The following is an 18,562-nucleotide window of genomic DNA, read 5'->3' as shown; positions in this document are numbered from 1 at the left end:
CATTTATTAAGGTTAGGTTGTACAAATGTTACTTATAATACAAAAAAAAAAAAGAAGTAAAGATCTAATAAATTTGTCAAAGGGCGAACAAATTATTACAAATAATAAGTTTTTTTTTAATTTTTGTGGAAACTGCATTGATTTTAAAAAGTCGCCGTGTTAGGCTTTGATCACAAAAAAACGTCGAAAAGTGTGATAGGCTAAATTTTATCGTTTATCTAGTTTGAAGTGGCAAAAGCGTAGTTTGAAAATGTACTTATTTTAAATTTGTAGTTAAAAAAAATGTTTATTTTTCTATTAAAATGATGACCTTCACGCACAGCGTCAAAACACGTCTTGACATCGTGGCCAAAACTTTCATATTTGAGAGTGCCATGCTATGCACGTCAACGCCCTTTGTCTAGAAACTCAAGATAAGGTAAACAAAAACTGTAAGTCAAAGATATATTTAAGATAAAAAAAACACACAAAAAACTATAATTGTTTGGTATGCCTGGACCCGCACCTGATAAGAGTGTGGTATACATGTTATAGTTAAACAAAAGTGTAAGATTGCCTTTGAAATGAAATTCATCATAAATGTTCTAAAGGCAAGGTAAACATAACGTATATAGTGAATGTTTTCTGTATCAAATACGCTACGCCAGTGTCACAGATGTCCATAAAAAATAACTGAGAAATTGTTTTTACGGAAAATAAAAGTAGGCCTACCTTGTCTGGCCGGCTTCATATTGCCCAGGTATGTTGTTATACAGATCAGTAATAATGAGTGTACATTTTTTTGATTGTTGTCGGGAAGACAAGGCATCCTAACCTGGAAACTCTCTGTTTTTTCTGGACAGACGTGGCTGAATGCAATCAATAGGGCGATTATTTTTTGACCAAAAAAATGAGAAATTTTGACATTAAAAAATATATTTTTTGACAAATTTTTAACCGAACAAAAATACATTGATATAAACAACATATAGTTTTTTGAAATACTGCATTAGTGTCTTGGAGTCGTCAACCACACGTTTTAGAAGTTTTACCGAAGACCTGTAAAACACAAATGAGTTATTTTTCGGGTTTATGCAAAACTCATAAAAATGCTAATTGCCAAATAAAAAAATACGCTGGTTATTTTAGAAAAATATTGTGGAAACGGTTGAAATATCACATAAAAATAATGAAAGAAAATGAACGAAGGCCTAGTTATCGAAATAGGAAATGGGATAATTGCAAATCCCAAGCGAAAAATACTGTTTAATGTATTTGTCCAAATCGGCGATAAACAACTGTATAACGCAAAAACGAATATATATAGCCTAGGTACCGTATATTGCTCTAATGAAGACATAAAACACTTAAAATGACGTTGAATATGACTCAAATCGATTTTTTTTTATTAAATTTTAACTGAACGACAATTTAAAAAGCTGACTATAGTTTTTTTTGTAAACGATTTGTGTGCATTTTTTAGATTTTGACTTTAATTTTGACAAATTTTGACTTTTTTTGACAAGTCAAAAAATAATCGCCCTAGTAATCACTTTACAAACAGCTAATTATTTTTTATTGCTACTTGTGCCTTAGTATTGTGGGTTGTTAAGAAGGTTTATAACAGCAAAAATGGTTACTGTGTATCTTAAAGCATCAAGTACGAAGTTTAAAGACATTTTTAACATAAAGGACAATGTAGACTGCGATCTATATATTTACGTTGTTTGTACGGTTACAACAAAAGGATTTTGAGACCGTGTTATTTTAAAAAAAAACGTCATGTTCGACCTTAGCCAAAATGCACGGTTATTCATATTTATGCAATAAATCGACATCGATACCATCATCAAATAACCAACACAGTTTATCTTAATAATTAGATTCATTCATAGGTTTAGACCAGATGATCAGGTATCCTATCACATTATAAATATATATAAAATGTTGTATTGCCATTTTGCCTAAAATATTTTTGTTGATAGATGTCCAGTGGCCACGTTCAAAATGGAGTTTTATCAGCAAGACCATATACCGGTAAGTTATTTTGTAGTTAAATATAATTAAAATATAAAACGGTTAACTCTAGTCAATGTGGTATCCTGTTCGTTGTAAAAGTTAGATACGTCTATTTAATGCTTCTTTTAAACGTTCTATTAAAGGTGACAGAAGTTTGATCCAGAAGCGTCACCGAATGACTGCAAATAAACTAAAACATCGAACTGATTTTACCGAGACTACGAAAATGGGTAATACCGTTCGATAATTTTGTTAAACTTAAAATTTAATTTTATAATGTTAAATAGCTACCAGTTTATAGTTTAGTTCAGGGCTTCTTAAACTTTCTTGCTTTGCGACTCTACTTTAGAAAATAAATTTCCATATTGTTTATATACGCGTCAGCGGAACAGTGATCGACAAGCAGAAACCTGTTGCCAATGGTTTTGGATTCCATAAAGATACGCCCGTTTATATGACTTTAAACAATTATCGTAGGTCTACATTATTCGCTTAATAACTTTATATACCGGTAGGTCATCAAGTCGTAGCTTGATACAAGACACTGTCGGTTTAAGAATATCCTTAGCAGTTTTCAAAGAGGATCTGCCTTAGGACCTAATGATCGTCAATCTTTAGAATGCCGCTTCGCACAAATATGTTTGGGCAAGAGTTTATCAAAAGCTAGTTCTGAATTGCTTTGGCTTTTCTTGCTTTTCCCCAAAAATCACATAAATTGATCTTTTGAAAATTCAAATGCAAGCTTAATCCACTTAATTTTTTCTCACCTTTAAATGCCATGTGTTTGACACCTGAGAGTTTAATGTTGTATGGTTTGCCCATGCAGCTTGTTTTTTTCTATTAAATTTAACAAAAAAGTATTTCATTAACCCCAAGACAATTAAAATGATTGTTTGTGCAGACTTCTGTTCAGTTAACAAACATGACAAGTTCATCTTTCAAATACAACAGTTTTCGTATACTGTAGAGCAGTCATGTTCAAATGGCGGATTGCGATCCGGTTCCGGATCTTTTCAGCGTTTTGTGCGGATCTTCTAATGTATAGTCTTAAAAAAATAAACTTTCTACAGTGTTTTCATGTGAATACCAATTGTCAGTGTTAATGAATTTTGTAAAAAATCAAGCATAGAACGAGACTCCCAAATGCTAATCTTTGAGCGTTTGAGGATATCAGTAGGCGACAGAAAGCCCCAATTCGGTGCTATTGTGAGACCCGATTCGAAGTCTAAATCAGGGGTCGGCAACCTACGGCCCGAAGGCCGGATGCGCCCCGCCAATGTAATTCATTCGGTCCGCCGCCTCTTTGACAAACTAGATACGAGTCCATTTCAAATACTTTTTGACTATTTTAACTACGTAAGTGCGAAAACTTTTCCCGCTTCGCGCGAATCATCTTTCTACGTCCGGCTCAGCGTTTCGTTACCGTTAATGGAAAACGCATTCAAAAATATTGGACATATATTTTTTAACATTTTGTATTTTCGGCAATGTAATAAAAACTTGCAAGAAATTTAAAAGAAATGCCGGTATACCTAAAAAAATCGCAATGGTTTAGCAATTCGTGCAGGCAGTGTCGTTAGAAAGAAGTTTTGCGAATTTTTTTTAAAGAAAATATTCTTCTGTAAAGTTCTTATGTTTTGCAAAAGACTTCAGAAGGATTACAAGTATTCATTTGACCTGTCGGAATACTTCGCATGGTTGATGTTCAAATGCATTTATTTCATGCTTTGCGCGGTCAAAGTTCGATTACAAATTAAGAAAACGATTTATCTACTCCATTATTGTCATTCAAAGTAAAACCAGCTAAAAGCGGTCATAATACGTTCTTTTTCTTTTTAACTTTTCAGCTTTTTTGTGTGAGCTTTCAATGTTTTCACACACATTTTTAGATCAAAGTTTCAAAGCAGCCAGCTATAAAAAAATCCAGTAGCTATTCTCAAATAGGTTAAATGCAAACGATGTTTATATTGGGCAGTCCGTCACAACAGCATAACACGTCACCAGGTATGATGCCAACAGCAGTGAGTCTACTCTGTAATAAATCTTTAAGAGCCCTTTAGCCACACTTCAACGATGCAACAGAAATACAATTTACTTTAGCGCTAATCACTTTCAAACCTTTACTTGAAGAACCCTACAAAAATGTCTCTTAAAATATGCAAACACTCTTTTACATTTGACGAGCATGTACGAGAACCTATGTGAACGTAAAATGTTAGGTTAATGCCTTATCTAGGGCAAAGAAGTAGCAACTTGGTGATGACAAAACCCCGGTCTAGAAAACGATTTACGATGGCTGAATTTAATTCCTACTGACACAACTGTTGTGTGTTGGATTTTATAATTACGTACTCAACGCTCTTAATCTTTTTTGCAGATGATGATTCATCACAGTCACCGATTCCTTTTAAATCTGCTCATCCAAGCCTCCCTCCTCGCGCAAAAACATATTACGCAACAGTGTCACAGTCTCTTAACTCTTCCTCAATCTGTGGTTCTACAACAGTGAGAAAGAGAAGAGCTAATGATGCGTACGCAAATTTCGATCGTCTTCAAAGAGCAAAAGTGATGGCTGAAAAGGCAATAAAGGTTTGTATAAGTTTGGCGTATAAGCATTCAACATCCTCAGACACTCATTTATGCCACTTAAATCCATTTTCTTACGGAAAGAAACCTAAAAATAATTTCAGAAACGGCATAAAATAAAGCTTTCAATTCTTAATCTTAACACGGGTATTAAATATGTTTCCTAATGTAATCTCATTACTAGTTTAAGAAGATATTCTCTATACATGGACCGTACCCACTTATCCGTAAAGCACTCCGGGAACGCGGATGGGTCGAGAAGGAGTTTAAACTTCCACTTCGAGCTAAATCCAATAAGCAAGGTGATTCTGATGTCGATGACCAAGATGATGACGATGATTTCTGTAAGTCTTGTGTACAAACCTAAATTATATAATTCTCGCGCATTAAAACCTTTGGCTATAATTCATCTTTTGGACCATTGTGTGGTGAAATCATGTTACTTAAGACAGAGTTCATAAATACAACGTGTAGAAACTTTTTCTGTCTAGCTATACCGACTAACCACCATGGAGACCACTACCTTTTGCAGTTTGAAAGTTTTACCGTTACTCAGAATCTAGATAAATGCTTCTTTTTTTATGACTCTTGTTATTGGTCACTATGCGCCGTAGTTACACAAGATCTCTCCACAAAAAGTGCAGCAGGACTAACGAAAATCGCGCGTAACGCGTATGTATTTAGAACGATTTTCGTTACGTTTTGCTTATTAGTTTCACTTCACATAAATCATATCTTACTTATTGACGTATTGTATCACAGTATGACGTATTGTGTTACTTCCTATGTGATAAATGCAGTGTCTGTGCACTTGCAGTTTAGCATGCTCGCATAATAACATGAATGTTAAGTTACTGTCGTTCTAAGCATTTTAGGAATGTTTGTCACTTAGGTGATGACATTTACGACAACAAGGAAAGCGGAATGGGGGTAAGTCCGAGGCCACCATTTGATGCTAACGACAACGAGAAAGAAAAAGAAAATGACGATTGTTATGGAATCATGGTAATAAACCTTTGTTGTTTCTAATGTGTCTGTATTTTGTGTTTTTATTTTGTTAAAGATAAGTTACTGTGCAGTTTACAAATGTAAAACTCCTGTAATATGCCGTCGTTTCGGCAGCAGATAGCAGAAGACCGGGTAATCAATTTTGGTAAATGTTGGGTATTAACTTCGTTTACACCAGAAGAAAATTTTTTATCAATTGATCTGTTGCAGGTTCAGCTAATTCTATTCCGTTATATGTGTTCTACAATGTGCTTAACTTTAAATTTCTCGTAAGGGTCGCATGGTGCGGAACGAGTTACCAACGTTTCAGTGGACCACACGAACTTCTTCGATCGACTGGCGTTTTTTGCAGAAGGATCAGATTGTGAACCACTTTTCCAAGGCTAATTTTACCACCAAGGTACACCAATAAATCGCGAAGTGCAATAAAATAATGCTTTAATATATTTTAATTTGAAAAATTTGGCCGAGGCACCTACCATACTATGACCAAATTTTGAAATCCATATATAATATTATTGCGTAAATTACGAAAGCTTGACCCCACTGGTCTACATTCTTACAATTCAATAAGTGAAGAAAAACTTGTTTCTAATGATTGCTTTAACAATGATGGATTAATACGAGTACTTCCAAGAAAATATATCACCGGATTTGCCAGGTTTCTTATGGAAAAATGAAAATGACATCAGAATTTTATTTAAACTTAAACAAAATATTTTTCCGAAAAATAAGCCATTTTTTCCCCAAAAGTAAGTTAAAACGTCTTAGCCTAAAGTTAATCATTTAAACAATTGACAAGCTTTTTATATGCGATTATTATCCCAACGATAGCATACTGATTAACTCGACAGTCTGACGTCCAGCATGCTTCCCAGATAACGCCTTGTTTCACCAATTTCTGAGGGAATAGATCGGGATCCAATTTGCCACCTTGTTCTTACCTAAATTATAATTGTTTCCAACAGAAGAATTAAAACACCGAGTCGAAAAATAAAAACTATTCAAAAATTTTCACGCACAGGTTGGCCTTGGAATAAACCTTCGAATGCTGTCTTGCTTCACAGAAGGTCATTCTGATTGCTTTTTTCCTCGTTGCTACAGGTTAGGCAACGAAGAGGAAAAAATGGACTTTATAGGTGAGCTTTATACGAGAGCACCTAAACTTTTTTAATACATTCAAAGTTATATATATATATATTCACAATTATGCTTAGATGATTTTCGTTTAACGGCGGCCGTCTCAATTCTCAAAATAGCAGTAACCAGACATTTGGATGACTCATACGGACAGGAGAACGAAAAAATGGAAAACGGACAATTAGCTCCAATGGGTAAATTGTTTCACCTTATACAATCATATCGTAAAATTGCATGTTAGGTTACTTGTTTAAAACATGCACTGACAAATGTTATAACAAGACAAACAGCTATAAATTTGTTTTTTCGCGTTGAAGCCAGAAATAATAATTTAATATTTTTTCTTATAAATACAAGATTTTTTTGAGGTTAGGGCAACCCAAAATGAGACGTAGTCGAAGTTCGCCAAAGATTTATTCTTTTGTAACACAATGTTAACATAATTATGTATTTGCTTTTTATTTATTATGACAAAATAAAAAGTCACAAAACCACCAATAAAAATATTGATTTTAAATTTTCCATTGAACTAGAGTGAATGGCAAAAAAATATATTATTGATTTTTTGTGGATTTTGTATCAACATTTAAAATATTGCGTTTTCGTAGACTATATTCGAGCAAATTATCTAGGCTTAGACTGTAGATTCATGCCCACCACAAAACAGTTACGTAACAAAATAAATTACGAAAGCGTATAAAAGTTTAGCGCTATAATTTTGACAGGAATATCTTACACTCTTTGCTATCTTCACACTTCACACGACGTGAATACAAACTTCCGTTAACTAGATTACTCAATAGCTGTTAATGTGTCGCCAGACTAGCTGTAGGTGGCACCAGGTCATGTCCTATATTTTTTGCAAACTAAATGTTTACGCTCTTTGATTTTCTCATATGTTTAACCCGTTTACCGAAAATTTCTTCAGCCCGGAGGCGTCTTGCATCCTGTGACAAACTTGCATACCAAATGCAATTTCTGTCATATTTATATATCAATATCATTAAATCGAGCAACATGCGAATCTGTTTCATTTATTTTATTCAATACATCACGTCTCCTAAATTCAAATGCTTTATGGATAAGTTGGTTTAAGCCCTGGTGGTTAAAATCCAAGCTCAAATCTGGTTTCCGATAGTATTATCGTTCACCCGGAGAGCAAGTGAATCCCAACTTTTCTATTTGCGTGTCATTCAAAGGTTTTTAAAATTAACCTTCATCTAAATGCAAGGCAAATTTTTGTATTAAACTGTGTGTGATTCGCGGCTCCAGATATTAGCAATATTGCACCACCCCAGGCATTAGGTAAACTATTAGTTTTGGATGCGCATGTCGTTTGGTGTAAATTAAAGTGTGAAAGCCTCAAAAAATACACAGAGAATTCGAGCAAAGCTTGCATTATTGTTAGGCTAAAATTCTAATCACTGGAGTCATGGTTTGCTTTAAATTAAATGAACATCATGTAATGAATGCCAAAAAGATAATAGATGCTAGAAAAAGCAAAAATAAATAAATAAAACGTGTGTTGCTTTTTAGAAGGAACTCATATCGTCCCCAATAGTGTCCTGCTTCTAGCTATACGAGCGTGCACCTTATATGCTGATGAACGAGATCATAATGATATTGATCAGGATGAATGCGTATATTACATACCTAAGGAAAGCTGGGATCAACTTCTCTTTCATTACACAAAACTGGCACAGTTGAGTGATTGTTTTGGTATATAAAATAACTTATCGTAGGACGACTAGGCCTTTACGCTTCTGTTGGCGTTATTTTTTTAGAATATCGAAAGGTAAACACGACCTATTTAGGTTATAGCGTTCAAAGCAATGTCATAATATTATAGTCGTGAATATATCACATTTTAATTTTTATACGTACATAAAAACATAACTTACGATGTGACTTTTGGTCTACTTTGATGGCATGTCACTCTGTCACCCTAGTCAACACCGATATATTTTTAAGAGGGCGACCTCTATCAAGGAACTTTAAAACCCAAGTCCATCTCGACTCCACAATTACATAACAGGCGACCATTTTAATTTCTGTTCTAACAATTTTACTGATCCATAGTATATACCAGGTATGTGCAACCTGCCCGAATTATTTCACAGACGACGTCACAAAGTAACGCCATAAAATAATTATAGTCATAACACAACTTTTGTTTCCGAGCAAACTCGTGTGCTAATATGCAGGTGTAATATCTAATCTTGCAAAGCGCGAAAAAACGGCTAAGTTGGTTTAAATTTGCAAACTTTCAACTGAAAGGTAAAGATATCCCCATATTGCTCAAAATAATGGTATAGTCTAATACAACATAAATTTCCCTTTGTAGAGTTTAAGAGGTCACTACAGTTTGGACTGAATAAACTTCTTGAAACGGGCGAAACAAACCAATATTACAATAAAGTTCCCGTAAAGCGCGAAAAACAAATTGCATTTACATAGTTCTAATAACTGTATTTTAAAGGAGGGGAGGGCTTGGTCTGGTCGAAGAAAAGTGCGTTTGACTCTCGGTTAAACCCAGATAGGTACACATATTTGGACTGTGGTCTGAACTGGATACAGATACTTGGCACGTAACGTTGCACACACCTGGTTATATACAATACATGTTACTTTTTACTCGTTACATAGCAAACACTGTTCGGCCATTTGCTTTGGTGCTAAAACTAAGCATAGGCGTCGCTTCATGACAAAAAGTGGTAACCACAAAATATATTTAGTGAAGGAGCTGTCATTGCCCACAGCGGTTCCTACTTCAAACAATGTGGGCAAGCTTTGGACAAAATTAAGACCTTAAATCCGCAATATCATATTGACGGAGTCAAGAATACTTGGATAATTAAACCAGGTGCAAAGTCAAGAGGGCGAGGTAAGCCTTCGCATTGCAAATTGTAATCGGACTTTTTTCAAATATTCAAAAAAATTTCCCCCAAAGTTTTAAAAAATTCCATAAAATAACAGTTTTAACTTTTAACTAATATACGGTAATTTGCAATGCTAATCTTTTATAAAATAATTTTACTTTCCGTCTGTATTCGTTTTAACTTTTATTATTCCTAAATGACAAATAACTTAATGCTTATGAAATTACTATACAGGTATTATGGTCATGAACAGTTCGGAAGAAATCCTAAAGTTGGTGTCAGGAGACCCCAATCTAATAAAAGATAGTCGTTGGGTTGTGCAGAAGTACATCGAACGGCCTCTCCTTATACACGCCACGAAGTTTGACATTCGACAGTGGTTTCTTGTGAGTGATTGGAATCCTCTTGTAATTTGGATCTACAAAGAATCTTACTTGCGATTCTCTTCACAGCCATTTAGTCTAAAAAGTCTTGATCCGTAAGTATTGCGTTACTGATTATATTTATCATTAAATCGTGATTTGAGAATAAATACATTACAGATCTATACATTTGTGCAACTATTCGGTACAAAAGAATTTTGAAACAGACTCAACCCGTCATTCGAAGCTACCGACTGATAAAATGTGGTCTGATGCAGATTTTAAGAATTATCTCAAGTAATTATATTTGTAATTATAGATCTTGGGAAATCCTATATTTATTAGACCTTTAATTCGTCTGATTTTACAAATTGATCAAACTGTGACTGAAACACTGTAAGTTTGAAATCAGCTTTAGGCAATATCAACTTCAATCAAGCGTAGTTTGATTAAACATAGGCCTATTTATTATTTCAATGTTGCTCCCAAACTAATTTTTTAGTGTTCAGGTAAATTTAAAACTGTTTTTGTTAAAGATCAAGAGGTTGCCACACACTTTGGGATGACTTGATATTTCCTGGAATTAGGAAAGCGATTGTTCACGTTTGTCAAACAGCACTAGACACCGTAGAATACAGGTGTATTTGCGTTACTAGTACGGTTTTCTGTAATGTTTTGTAAGACAAAGTGTTTAACTATATCTTTTTTGATGATGTTTTTAACAGTTTTACTGTGAAAATTATAAATAATATATTATATACAAACTATATTTTGCAGAAAAGGGTCGTTTGAATTATATGGGGCAGACTTTATGATCGATGAAAATTACAATCCGTGGCTAATAGAAGTAAATTCGAGCCCGACCATGTCGAGATCAACTGCCGTCACCAATCGATTATGCACTTCCGTACAAGAAGATATTATCAAGGGTTGGTCTATGGTTGTGATGTTTTTTCTTGTTCAAAGGCGTTTTTCACTTAAAATTTGTGATAGAGCGGTAGTAATAAACTGAACATTCTCATTAGGTCCTACTTACCCTTTGTTACTCATAGGGACCCTTTGCCTAAAATGTGTCTAGAACCTCAATTTTTGACCAGTTATAGTTTAACAATTTTACTTTTCTGAACACATACTTGGTAATGCTTAATTCCTAAAGTTTTATGAACACCTTAATACGCAGTGGTCCTGGACAGAAAAAAAGACAAGAACTGTGATATCGGAATGTTCGAATTAATTCATCGTCAATCTCTAGTTGATGTTCCTTTATATGTTGGCAAAGAACTAAATGTAAGAATTTGCTTGGTTTTCATTTTTTTAGACATCGATCTAGTCCAATTTCGTTGAACCATTGTTTTAGATCGAGGGAATACCAATTAGAAAACCAATCAATTCTTCTCGTCGACTATTGAACAATGCGATTTCAGTGGCCTCCAATCAAAACGCAAGCAACTCGACTACGAATCATTCACAAGCACAATCTAGTAGTACACATTTGGGTTCCAACCGATACAGTAACAAAGTAACAAGTATTTACTCACAACCTTTAAATAGCCGATCAACTAAAGCGAATATTCGTAGTAACAATACCGGGAACAACACTGCTTTTCGTACGAATAACATGCAGACAACCGAAATCTCAAATCGGACAACTCGGTTGCTTGCTGAAAGATCAAGGAGTCCGGTAAAAATTAAGATGCAAAACACAATGAAGCGCCTTCATACCGAGTCAAGCAATATACCATCGAAACCAAATGCTTTTAATTTGCCTAAACAAAGCCATAGTTCGACAAGTGTAACTAGCAATGCAAGTAACGCTACAGTATCAACCTTTACATCTCAAACTTCACTGACAAAGCTTCCTACAAATAAAAATCAGCAGGCAGTTTCACAATTCACTATGAGGTTGCCACCAGGTGTCGACAACCAATCTTCATCCAACACAAACACCACGGTTCATTTCGTCAGCTCATCACAAGCCAAGGCTGCCTCGTCAATGGGAATTATGCACATCGGCTCAGCTTACAATGGCATAATTGCGGCCGCTAACCGAGGGCGCTTTCCGGGAAAGTCTTGTCAAATGCCATACCCCTCACCTCAAGCTGTGCTACCTAAAAGCTTTCCAGTTTCATCTATTGCTGGGGGTGAAGTTCTAGCAGGCGGTGGTCAAATGATCCACCCCCCTCCCCCTCCGGGTATGGTCGCTGTCACTCCGCAAACAATTGGACTCGGTCTTCCATTTCAAAAATTCTTTGCAATGAATCAACTAGAACATGGAGCTGAGCTAAATCATCAGCGGAAGCCAATATCGTATGCGGCCCCTGATTTTCGAATGGGTGTAGCAGCAAGAACGCGTGTCTCAGGTATACATGAGTGGCTGCGCAAGCAGCAGAGTGATAGTGGTTTGTCGGTTTGTTGCTATTATCGAGGCGATGGCGAGTGTCTGGAAATTGATTCTTCGACCAGCGGTAAACCTAATTGCGTAAACATTCAGTCAGACGCTATTTTTGAGGACGTCAGTTATTCTGACGGTGGCATCCCGCTAAAAGAAAGTTCATGCGATTGCTCTAGTAACAGTTCAACGCATTCGTTAAAAAATAGTTCATTAACCTACACTAAATGTAACGGTGATGCACGTAATATATGTAGACCTACTACAAAGCCACGATTGCCTAAACAGCACCCACATTCTTCTCCTTTCACTTCCACTTTTTATTCCGAGCCCAAATTTTTGTTAAATAGTACAAGAAGGCAAAAAAGTATTTTGCAAACTAGTAAAGCAAAATTAAAAAACTTTACAACGGAAAATTATTGCAATAAAAAACTTACATCGTTATACATTTCAAAGATTTTCGCTTTGAAATATCGCCAAGAGCACAGTCTTACACAAAAAAGATGTAACACTTTGGCAATAAGCGAAAATGTACCAGTAAGTAGTTGAAAGACATTGATTTTTTGTTGATTATACAGGGGTAGCCAACACGTCGATCGCGATCGACCGGTCATTCGCCACATTTCACCTGGTCGATCACGTCGAATATGTGTTACGTCATTACAGTAGCTGTCGCACACAAGCCGAAAATTAAAATGACCAATTGTTGTCTGGACCAGCCTAATAAAGCGTTCTTTGCAACAAATTAACCTCCATCGCTGGCTTGGAATGCAATTAACGCTCAAAATGTTTAACAAGTGTTTTTGTGACTTTTTACTAAACCAAACGACCGAGAGTCTGTAAAAAAATATTTCAGTCGATCGCAATCAAACATAAGTTGGCTACACCTGGATTATTGTATCGATGGATAAAAACAACACAAATTCAATTTAACATTTTATTTTAATTTGTTTTTTATGCATGTATATTAATAATTTAGGTGAATTTGATTTTAACTTGTGGAATTGAGTCATTTTTACCCCAAAGATTGGTAGTGTGCATGTCACAGAGCGTATTACGTGTTTGTTTTAAAGAAACATCATATCTGCGAATCATATCGGCTTTCTGAGGTAGACCACGTACAGTTTTACTTTATGGTGCTCTCAGCGCAAAGGAGAGTTGTAAAGTGCACCACTGACGTTAATCAAAAAGGTTTTGCCCTGATAATAATTTACCCATGCAGTCAATCTGGGTAATAACGCTGTCTCATAAAGCTGCTAGAATAAAAAAGGAAAATTAATGGGATTTAACCAGGGAATCACTCACCCCCAAAGGGTCCGAAAAAAGTTTTAGGGGAAGCAAGTTCACTGGAAATTGACAGAACATTTTATCAATGTAAAGTGTCAATAAATGTTACTTGAGTACTTGTTTTTATTAAATAATCTTATATTTTAAGTTACCCAGCAGGTAGACATATAGGCATAGTTTTGCAAAATTATTTGCTAGGTTCATTGTGAAAAAGTTTCATTGTGAAAGTTAGGGTCTTTGCAAAAAGTTTAATGAAATGAGTTTACAAGTAGATATAAAACAGTCTAAAGTTTACTGCGCAGCTTTCTTGACTCTAGTTCAGTGATTCTCAACCTTTTTTAGAGCAAGAGCCGCATTTCAAACCTAAGGTTTGCAAGGAGCCGCATAAAAAAAAAAAAACAGGAGGCATAGAATTAAAAAACATTAAGAAAGCAACTAGAAAACAACAAATATACATTACGCTAGCCTAGGCTAACTAATTAACAGTGTTTGCCTTAGCTTGTCGATCAGGACTAAATATATTGTGACGTAACAAACCACAAAATTATTTTAAAGAGCCGGATGGAAGTACCCGGTAACATTAGTACCTCGCACTCGGGATCCTTGCTGATACAATTCATTAATTCTTGATTTCTCTTACTTACTTTGTTGCAATTCTGCTACTTCTAACTAATTTTTCACTCGGTTAGAGAGCCGCAAAATGTTAAGTTGAGAGCCGCGGTTGAGAATCACTGCTCTAGTTGAAAAATTAAAAACCAGGAGTGTGCAAGTCTTTAAATCATGAGGCCATCCTATCTGGATTAGCCTACACGGGTCAAATATATATGCTACTTAGAACGATGGCCAAACGGCAAACGCATTTCTCATCGACCAGATCCATCATAACTGAAGTGCCGGCACACTAAACTCGATTGACCAGGTGATCATTAGTCAGTAGTGTCCGATGAAGGGATCTTGTGTATCCTGTATGACAATGGTTCAAAAACTTTTTGACCGCGACCAAATCTGAGTTTTGTAAACACCCGCAACCCAAGCGTTAACATCCAAAACATAAAATTTTAATGTTACACTATAGAACGGCGGTTCCCAAACTGGGGTCCGTACAGCAGTTTCAGGGTCCGCAATGAGAATTAGTCTTTAACCTAAATCAGTGATTTGATTTTTCATTTTATATTGGCGTAATTCTTGCTTTATGTATTTTGCTGTGTTTTGGAATACCGGTACTGATGATGATGTATGAGCGAATTATATTTATCGTACAATACCAAAAATAGGCTGATTTAGGTGTTCTAAGTCAGTTCTCTTCAACTTTTCTTTGGTTTGGTGAACCCTTAAAGTTTTTAGTTCTTGTGCCACAGGGGCCATACCTTCATTAATTCGATAGCACCGTGCACATCGATTGAAGTGCACTGTTTCATACTTAATTTGTCATTGCTGTGTTGTGTGTTTTTCTAGATTGACATTTCTAAGAAAAAGTAGACTTTATATAGATGTAACACTTGTGAAATTAATAGCCTTACTCTTGACCCCTAAACATCTTCAGTTTGATCATCAGTAGTTCAAACAGAAATATATTTATTTTTGAACTATTTGATTATAATTCTTCTAGTTGTTTTCTAGAACTAGTGGGTTAATAAAAATCTGTGATGGATTAATCCGCGACCTACGGGTCACCGGTGCGCTGTCCATGGGGTAGGTTAATAGATGCTGGAGTTGGAACAGGGGTCTGCAACATTTTCCGAGCCGAGGGCGATACAAAAACTCAGCAAGATCTCGGCGGGTCGTAAAATATTTCCACTAATAATTTTGTTGTTAAAAGTATATGTTTCTTACGCAATTTATTACTAATCAGGTACGGAACTAAGATTTTATGTAGGCTAATTGAGAATAGTTTAAATATAATTGAAGGCTGCAAAGTATTTGCACGAAAAAAGATGTTATTTTGCAAGCTTTTATCAAACCCCGAATGTTCGTCAATATCCATTTGTTTCTCCCATAATTGCCATCAAAAAGGGGCGGATCCTGATTTTTTTGGGGGGTAACATGAAAGTTTTCAGGAATATAGTTACGTCAGACGTGAAATAACGACACTCATAGTTTAACTTAACAGAAATCGCAATTTAGAGTGATTTTTAAGTAACATGGCGCAACATAGCGATTAACTACATTTGATTAGATTTCCATAAAACGGACAAAAACATAATAAAAGGGAACGAAGTTAACAAAACTGTTTACATAGTTAAAATTGGCAGAAAACATGTTTTGGCCCTTGACCCATTTTAAAAAACAACGTTGACGAAGTGACCTACCACACATTTTTAATGACCCAAATGTTTCTCTAGAATTACCGAAATGTTGCCAATCGTTTTCAGAAAAACATAAATTAAAAAAAATAATAATTCTCGGTTAGGCTACTGTTTAAATCAGGGCTGCCCAATCTGTAAGTCGTGCAAAAGTGTCTTAGGTGTGATGAGTAGGCCAACATTAACTGCACTTCGAGCAATAGGTGCAGAAAATCAGACAACTAAAATAATTTTGTTTATCGCTGTAAAACGTAAAGGGTGGCAATTCTTTAAGAAAATTAAAAGCTCGTAGACTAAACATTTTTTAAAAACCTGGTTAAACCATGCTGAAAAGCTTTTTGCTGAACTCCTCCAATTCCATAAAAAATACTAAGCATTTGTTAACTATTTAGGTTCTTACTATTCGTTGGAATCCGAATTTGGAAATCGTCCAAAAGCCTTAAATTACTAACCCAAGCAATATCACAATTAAAACGACGCAGCAGCAAAGTTTCGCGTAAAATTAGCATATAGTTAAATATATGACCCACTTGTGCATTTTGTATGGATTAAGGTCTTGTTTGTGACCCGCGCGATAAAAAGGTTCGCCATCCCTGATATACGTTTAAGTATGGGCTGTGCGGTAATTTTTCAGAGGATGTTTCCGACCAACGCCTTACACAGCTTCGTCGAAATAAAGGGGTTCAATCGGACCCTAGTTAAGGACCCTAGCATAGGGCTACCAAAATTGCGCACATTGCTTAACAGTGTGGCATTTATCAGGAAGATTTTGGCTATATAAAAAATTGTGAGGTGATTCCCCAAACAGATTGATGGCTACACTATACACGGATCTATATTGTAGCTTGATGGCTGCACAGAAATTCCGTAAACAAAAACAGTGCTTTTATCTTGTTAAAATTATTTTTCTTAGGTGGAGTGGCTTGCGGTTTTTGTGTGGTAGTCAGGGCGTATATTTTCGAGGGTATTTTTGCATGGGAGGTTTGTCGGTTTTAGTGGGCTTTCTTTAGATAGCATTTTTACCTAGGTTAATTTTAAATATTACATATTTTGACTTTTTGTGTGTTTTTGGTATAGGCTACGTATTTCGTCCTAATAGGTTTTTCTTGACTTATTTTGCAGGCAAAATCAGATATATTTTTTTGTAACCCCTGTTTGTATACTCGATAAGCCATTAATTACTATTATACAAAAAAAAAATTTTTTTATTTTTCGTTCCCCCCAAAAAAAAACAATGCAAATTTTATGAACAAAATAGCCTATTTAAATTTTAACCCCTCCCCCTAGTAAAAAAACAACCATAGTCTAAAAATTTCCTACATGTGAAACCTCTGCTACACTCTTCTTCTTTCTAATAATTTTAAGTTTGTTTTAATATATTTAGGTTATCCCCTAAAGTGGTAAACACATATAGTTTGTTCACTTTCTTGATAAATACAGACAGTATATTAAAATTGGGAAGCAAAGCACGTCTTTAAAGTTTAAAGCAGAAAATGTGTGAACTTTTTGTTGCTAAATGTAATTTTTCCTTACGGCTATGAGCTCTTTTTTACTTCAGCTGTTGTTTTTAGTGATTTACCATCCCCAGGCCATGGTGCAGGCAATGACTATATGTTTAAAAATGGCACAAACTTGTAAAATTCGCGCAAGATTAAGTCAGGAAATATCGAATATTTTTACCTATCATACCTTTTTCACGATACTCTATCATACCTTTTTTGTCACGAACACACAATAAGTTTGTGAATAAGGGCACTTATATTATGATAAACTATTCCTAGGTAGACTCTACTAAAGCGGCACCTGGGCACTGTGTTCTGTGCGCGGATCTATCAACAGAACCCGTTACAACGGATTCCAACGATGATTGCCTGGATACTCCAACATCAAGCCGATCTTCAGCGACGACCTCACGTCATAGATCGGCTCGCAACCGACGTCAAGTCACTTGCACTTGCGCCGGTAATCCTGTTACAAACGACTTTCTGACAAACAGCGTTCGTTGCATTGGCGATCCACCGCCGATTGCTGTTCGCAACATATAGTTCTATTCTCACGATGTTTAACCTTAACATTTTTATATATATTGCTTTGAATATGCAATGATTTTTCTTCACAATTCAACATTATTTTTTATTGTCCGTGTTTTATTATACAATTATTTATGGAAAATCTTTAGACTTTTTTATGTTATTTGGATAACTGAAATCTTTTCACTTTTCCGACAATGTGTTCCTAGTTCAGCCTCTCTGTACTGGCTATCCGTTCTACAAGAAACTTTGGAACGAGATAGCACGAAACAATGTCAAATTTTGCCATAAACCAAAGCATTGTTTCTTCTGCAAGCATTCGATCGATTTTCGTTTACATATAATTAAAGTTGGCAAAAAACATAGTTTCAGAGGCTCTCAGAACCACATTTGGCACGTGGGTCTGAAGTCTGAACTACGCTGAGACAATATAAAAACTCTTAGCCACACGAACTTTGTAAATAAAGTGCAATAAACGTACGGTTTTCACGCCGCCTACAACTACATGATAACACTAAGCTATTCAAAAGTAACTCGTGGCCCGCCAAAAATGGCTCTATGGCCCACGGTTTGCCGAGCA

General features: G+C 35.5%; 1 protein-coding gene across 5 annotated transcripts in view; it reads left to right on the top strand.

Annotated features, from left to right (window-relative positions):
• Positions 1–18,293, top strand: part of LOC146148578 (tubulin tyrosine ligase 3-like) — a 29,242-nt gene extending 10,949 nt beyond the window's left edge. For 2 of the 5 annotated variants that reach the window (XM_083388525.1, XM_083388524.1), the window contains 17 exons: positions 1,965–2,016; positions 2,142–2,228; positions 4,376–4,587; positions 4,769–4,928; positions 5,477–5,589; positions 5,867–5,992; positions 6,617–6,731; positions 6,810–6,926; positions 8,269–8,434; positions 9,468–9,616; positions 9,846–10,089; positions 10,154–10,270; positions 10,510–10,611; positions 10,751–10,902; positions 11,154–11,260; positions 11,331–12,333; positions 17,738–18,293. In XM_083388525.1, coding sequence (XP_083244651.1) covers positions 1,965–2,016; positions 2,142–2,228; positions 4,376–4,587; positions 4,769–4,928; positions 5,477–5,589; positions 5,867–5,992; positions 6,617–6,731; positions 6,810–6,926; positions 8,269–8,434; positions 9,468–9,616; positions 9,846–10,089; positions 10,154–10,270; positions 10,510–10,611; positions 10,751–10,902; positions 11,154–11,260; positions 11,331–12,333; positions 17,738–17,997 — 3,282 coding nt within the window. In that variant the 3' untranslated portion in view covers positions 17,998–18,293. Of the gene's footprint in view, positions 1–1,964; positions 2,017–2,141; positions 2,229–4,375; positions 4,588–4,768; positions 4,929–5,476; positions 5,590–5,866; positions 5,993–6,616; positions 6,732–6,809; positions 6,927–8,268; positions 8,435–9,467; positions 9,617–9,845; positions 10,090–10,153; positions 10,271–10,509; positions 10,612–10,750; positions 10,903–11,153; positions 11,261–11,291; positions 15,018–17,733 lie in introns of those variants that run through there. The other 3 variants (XM_083388526.1, XM_083388523.1, XM_083388527.1) reach the window with 3 other exon arrangements.
• Positions 18,294–18,562: the final 269 nt, after the last annotated feature.

This window comes from Ascidiella aspersa, chromosome 4 (assembly GCF_963924565.1).
Source record: "Ascidiella aspersa chromosome 4, kaAscAspe10.2, whole genome shotgun sequence".
NCBI lineage: Eukaryota > Metazoa > Chordata > Ascidiacea > Phlebobranchia > Ascidiidae > Ascidiella > Ascidiella aspersa.
Note: the sequence above shows the minus strand (reverse complement) of the source record. Positions and strands in the feature narration are given on the sequence as shown.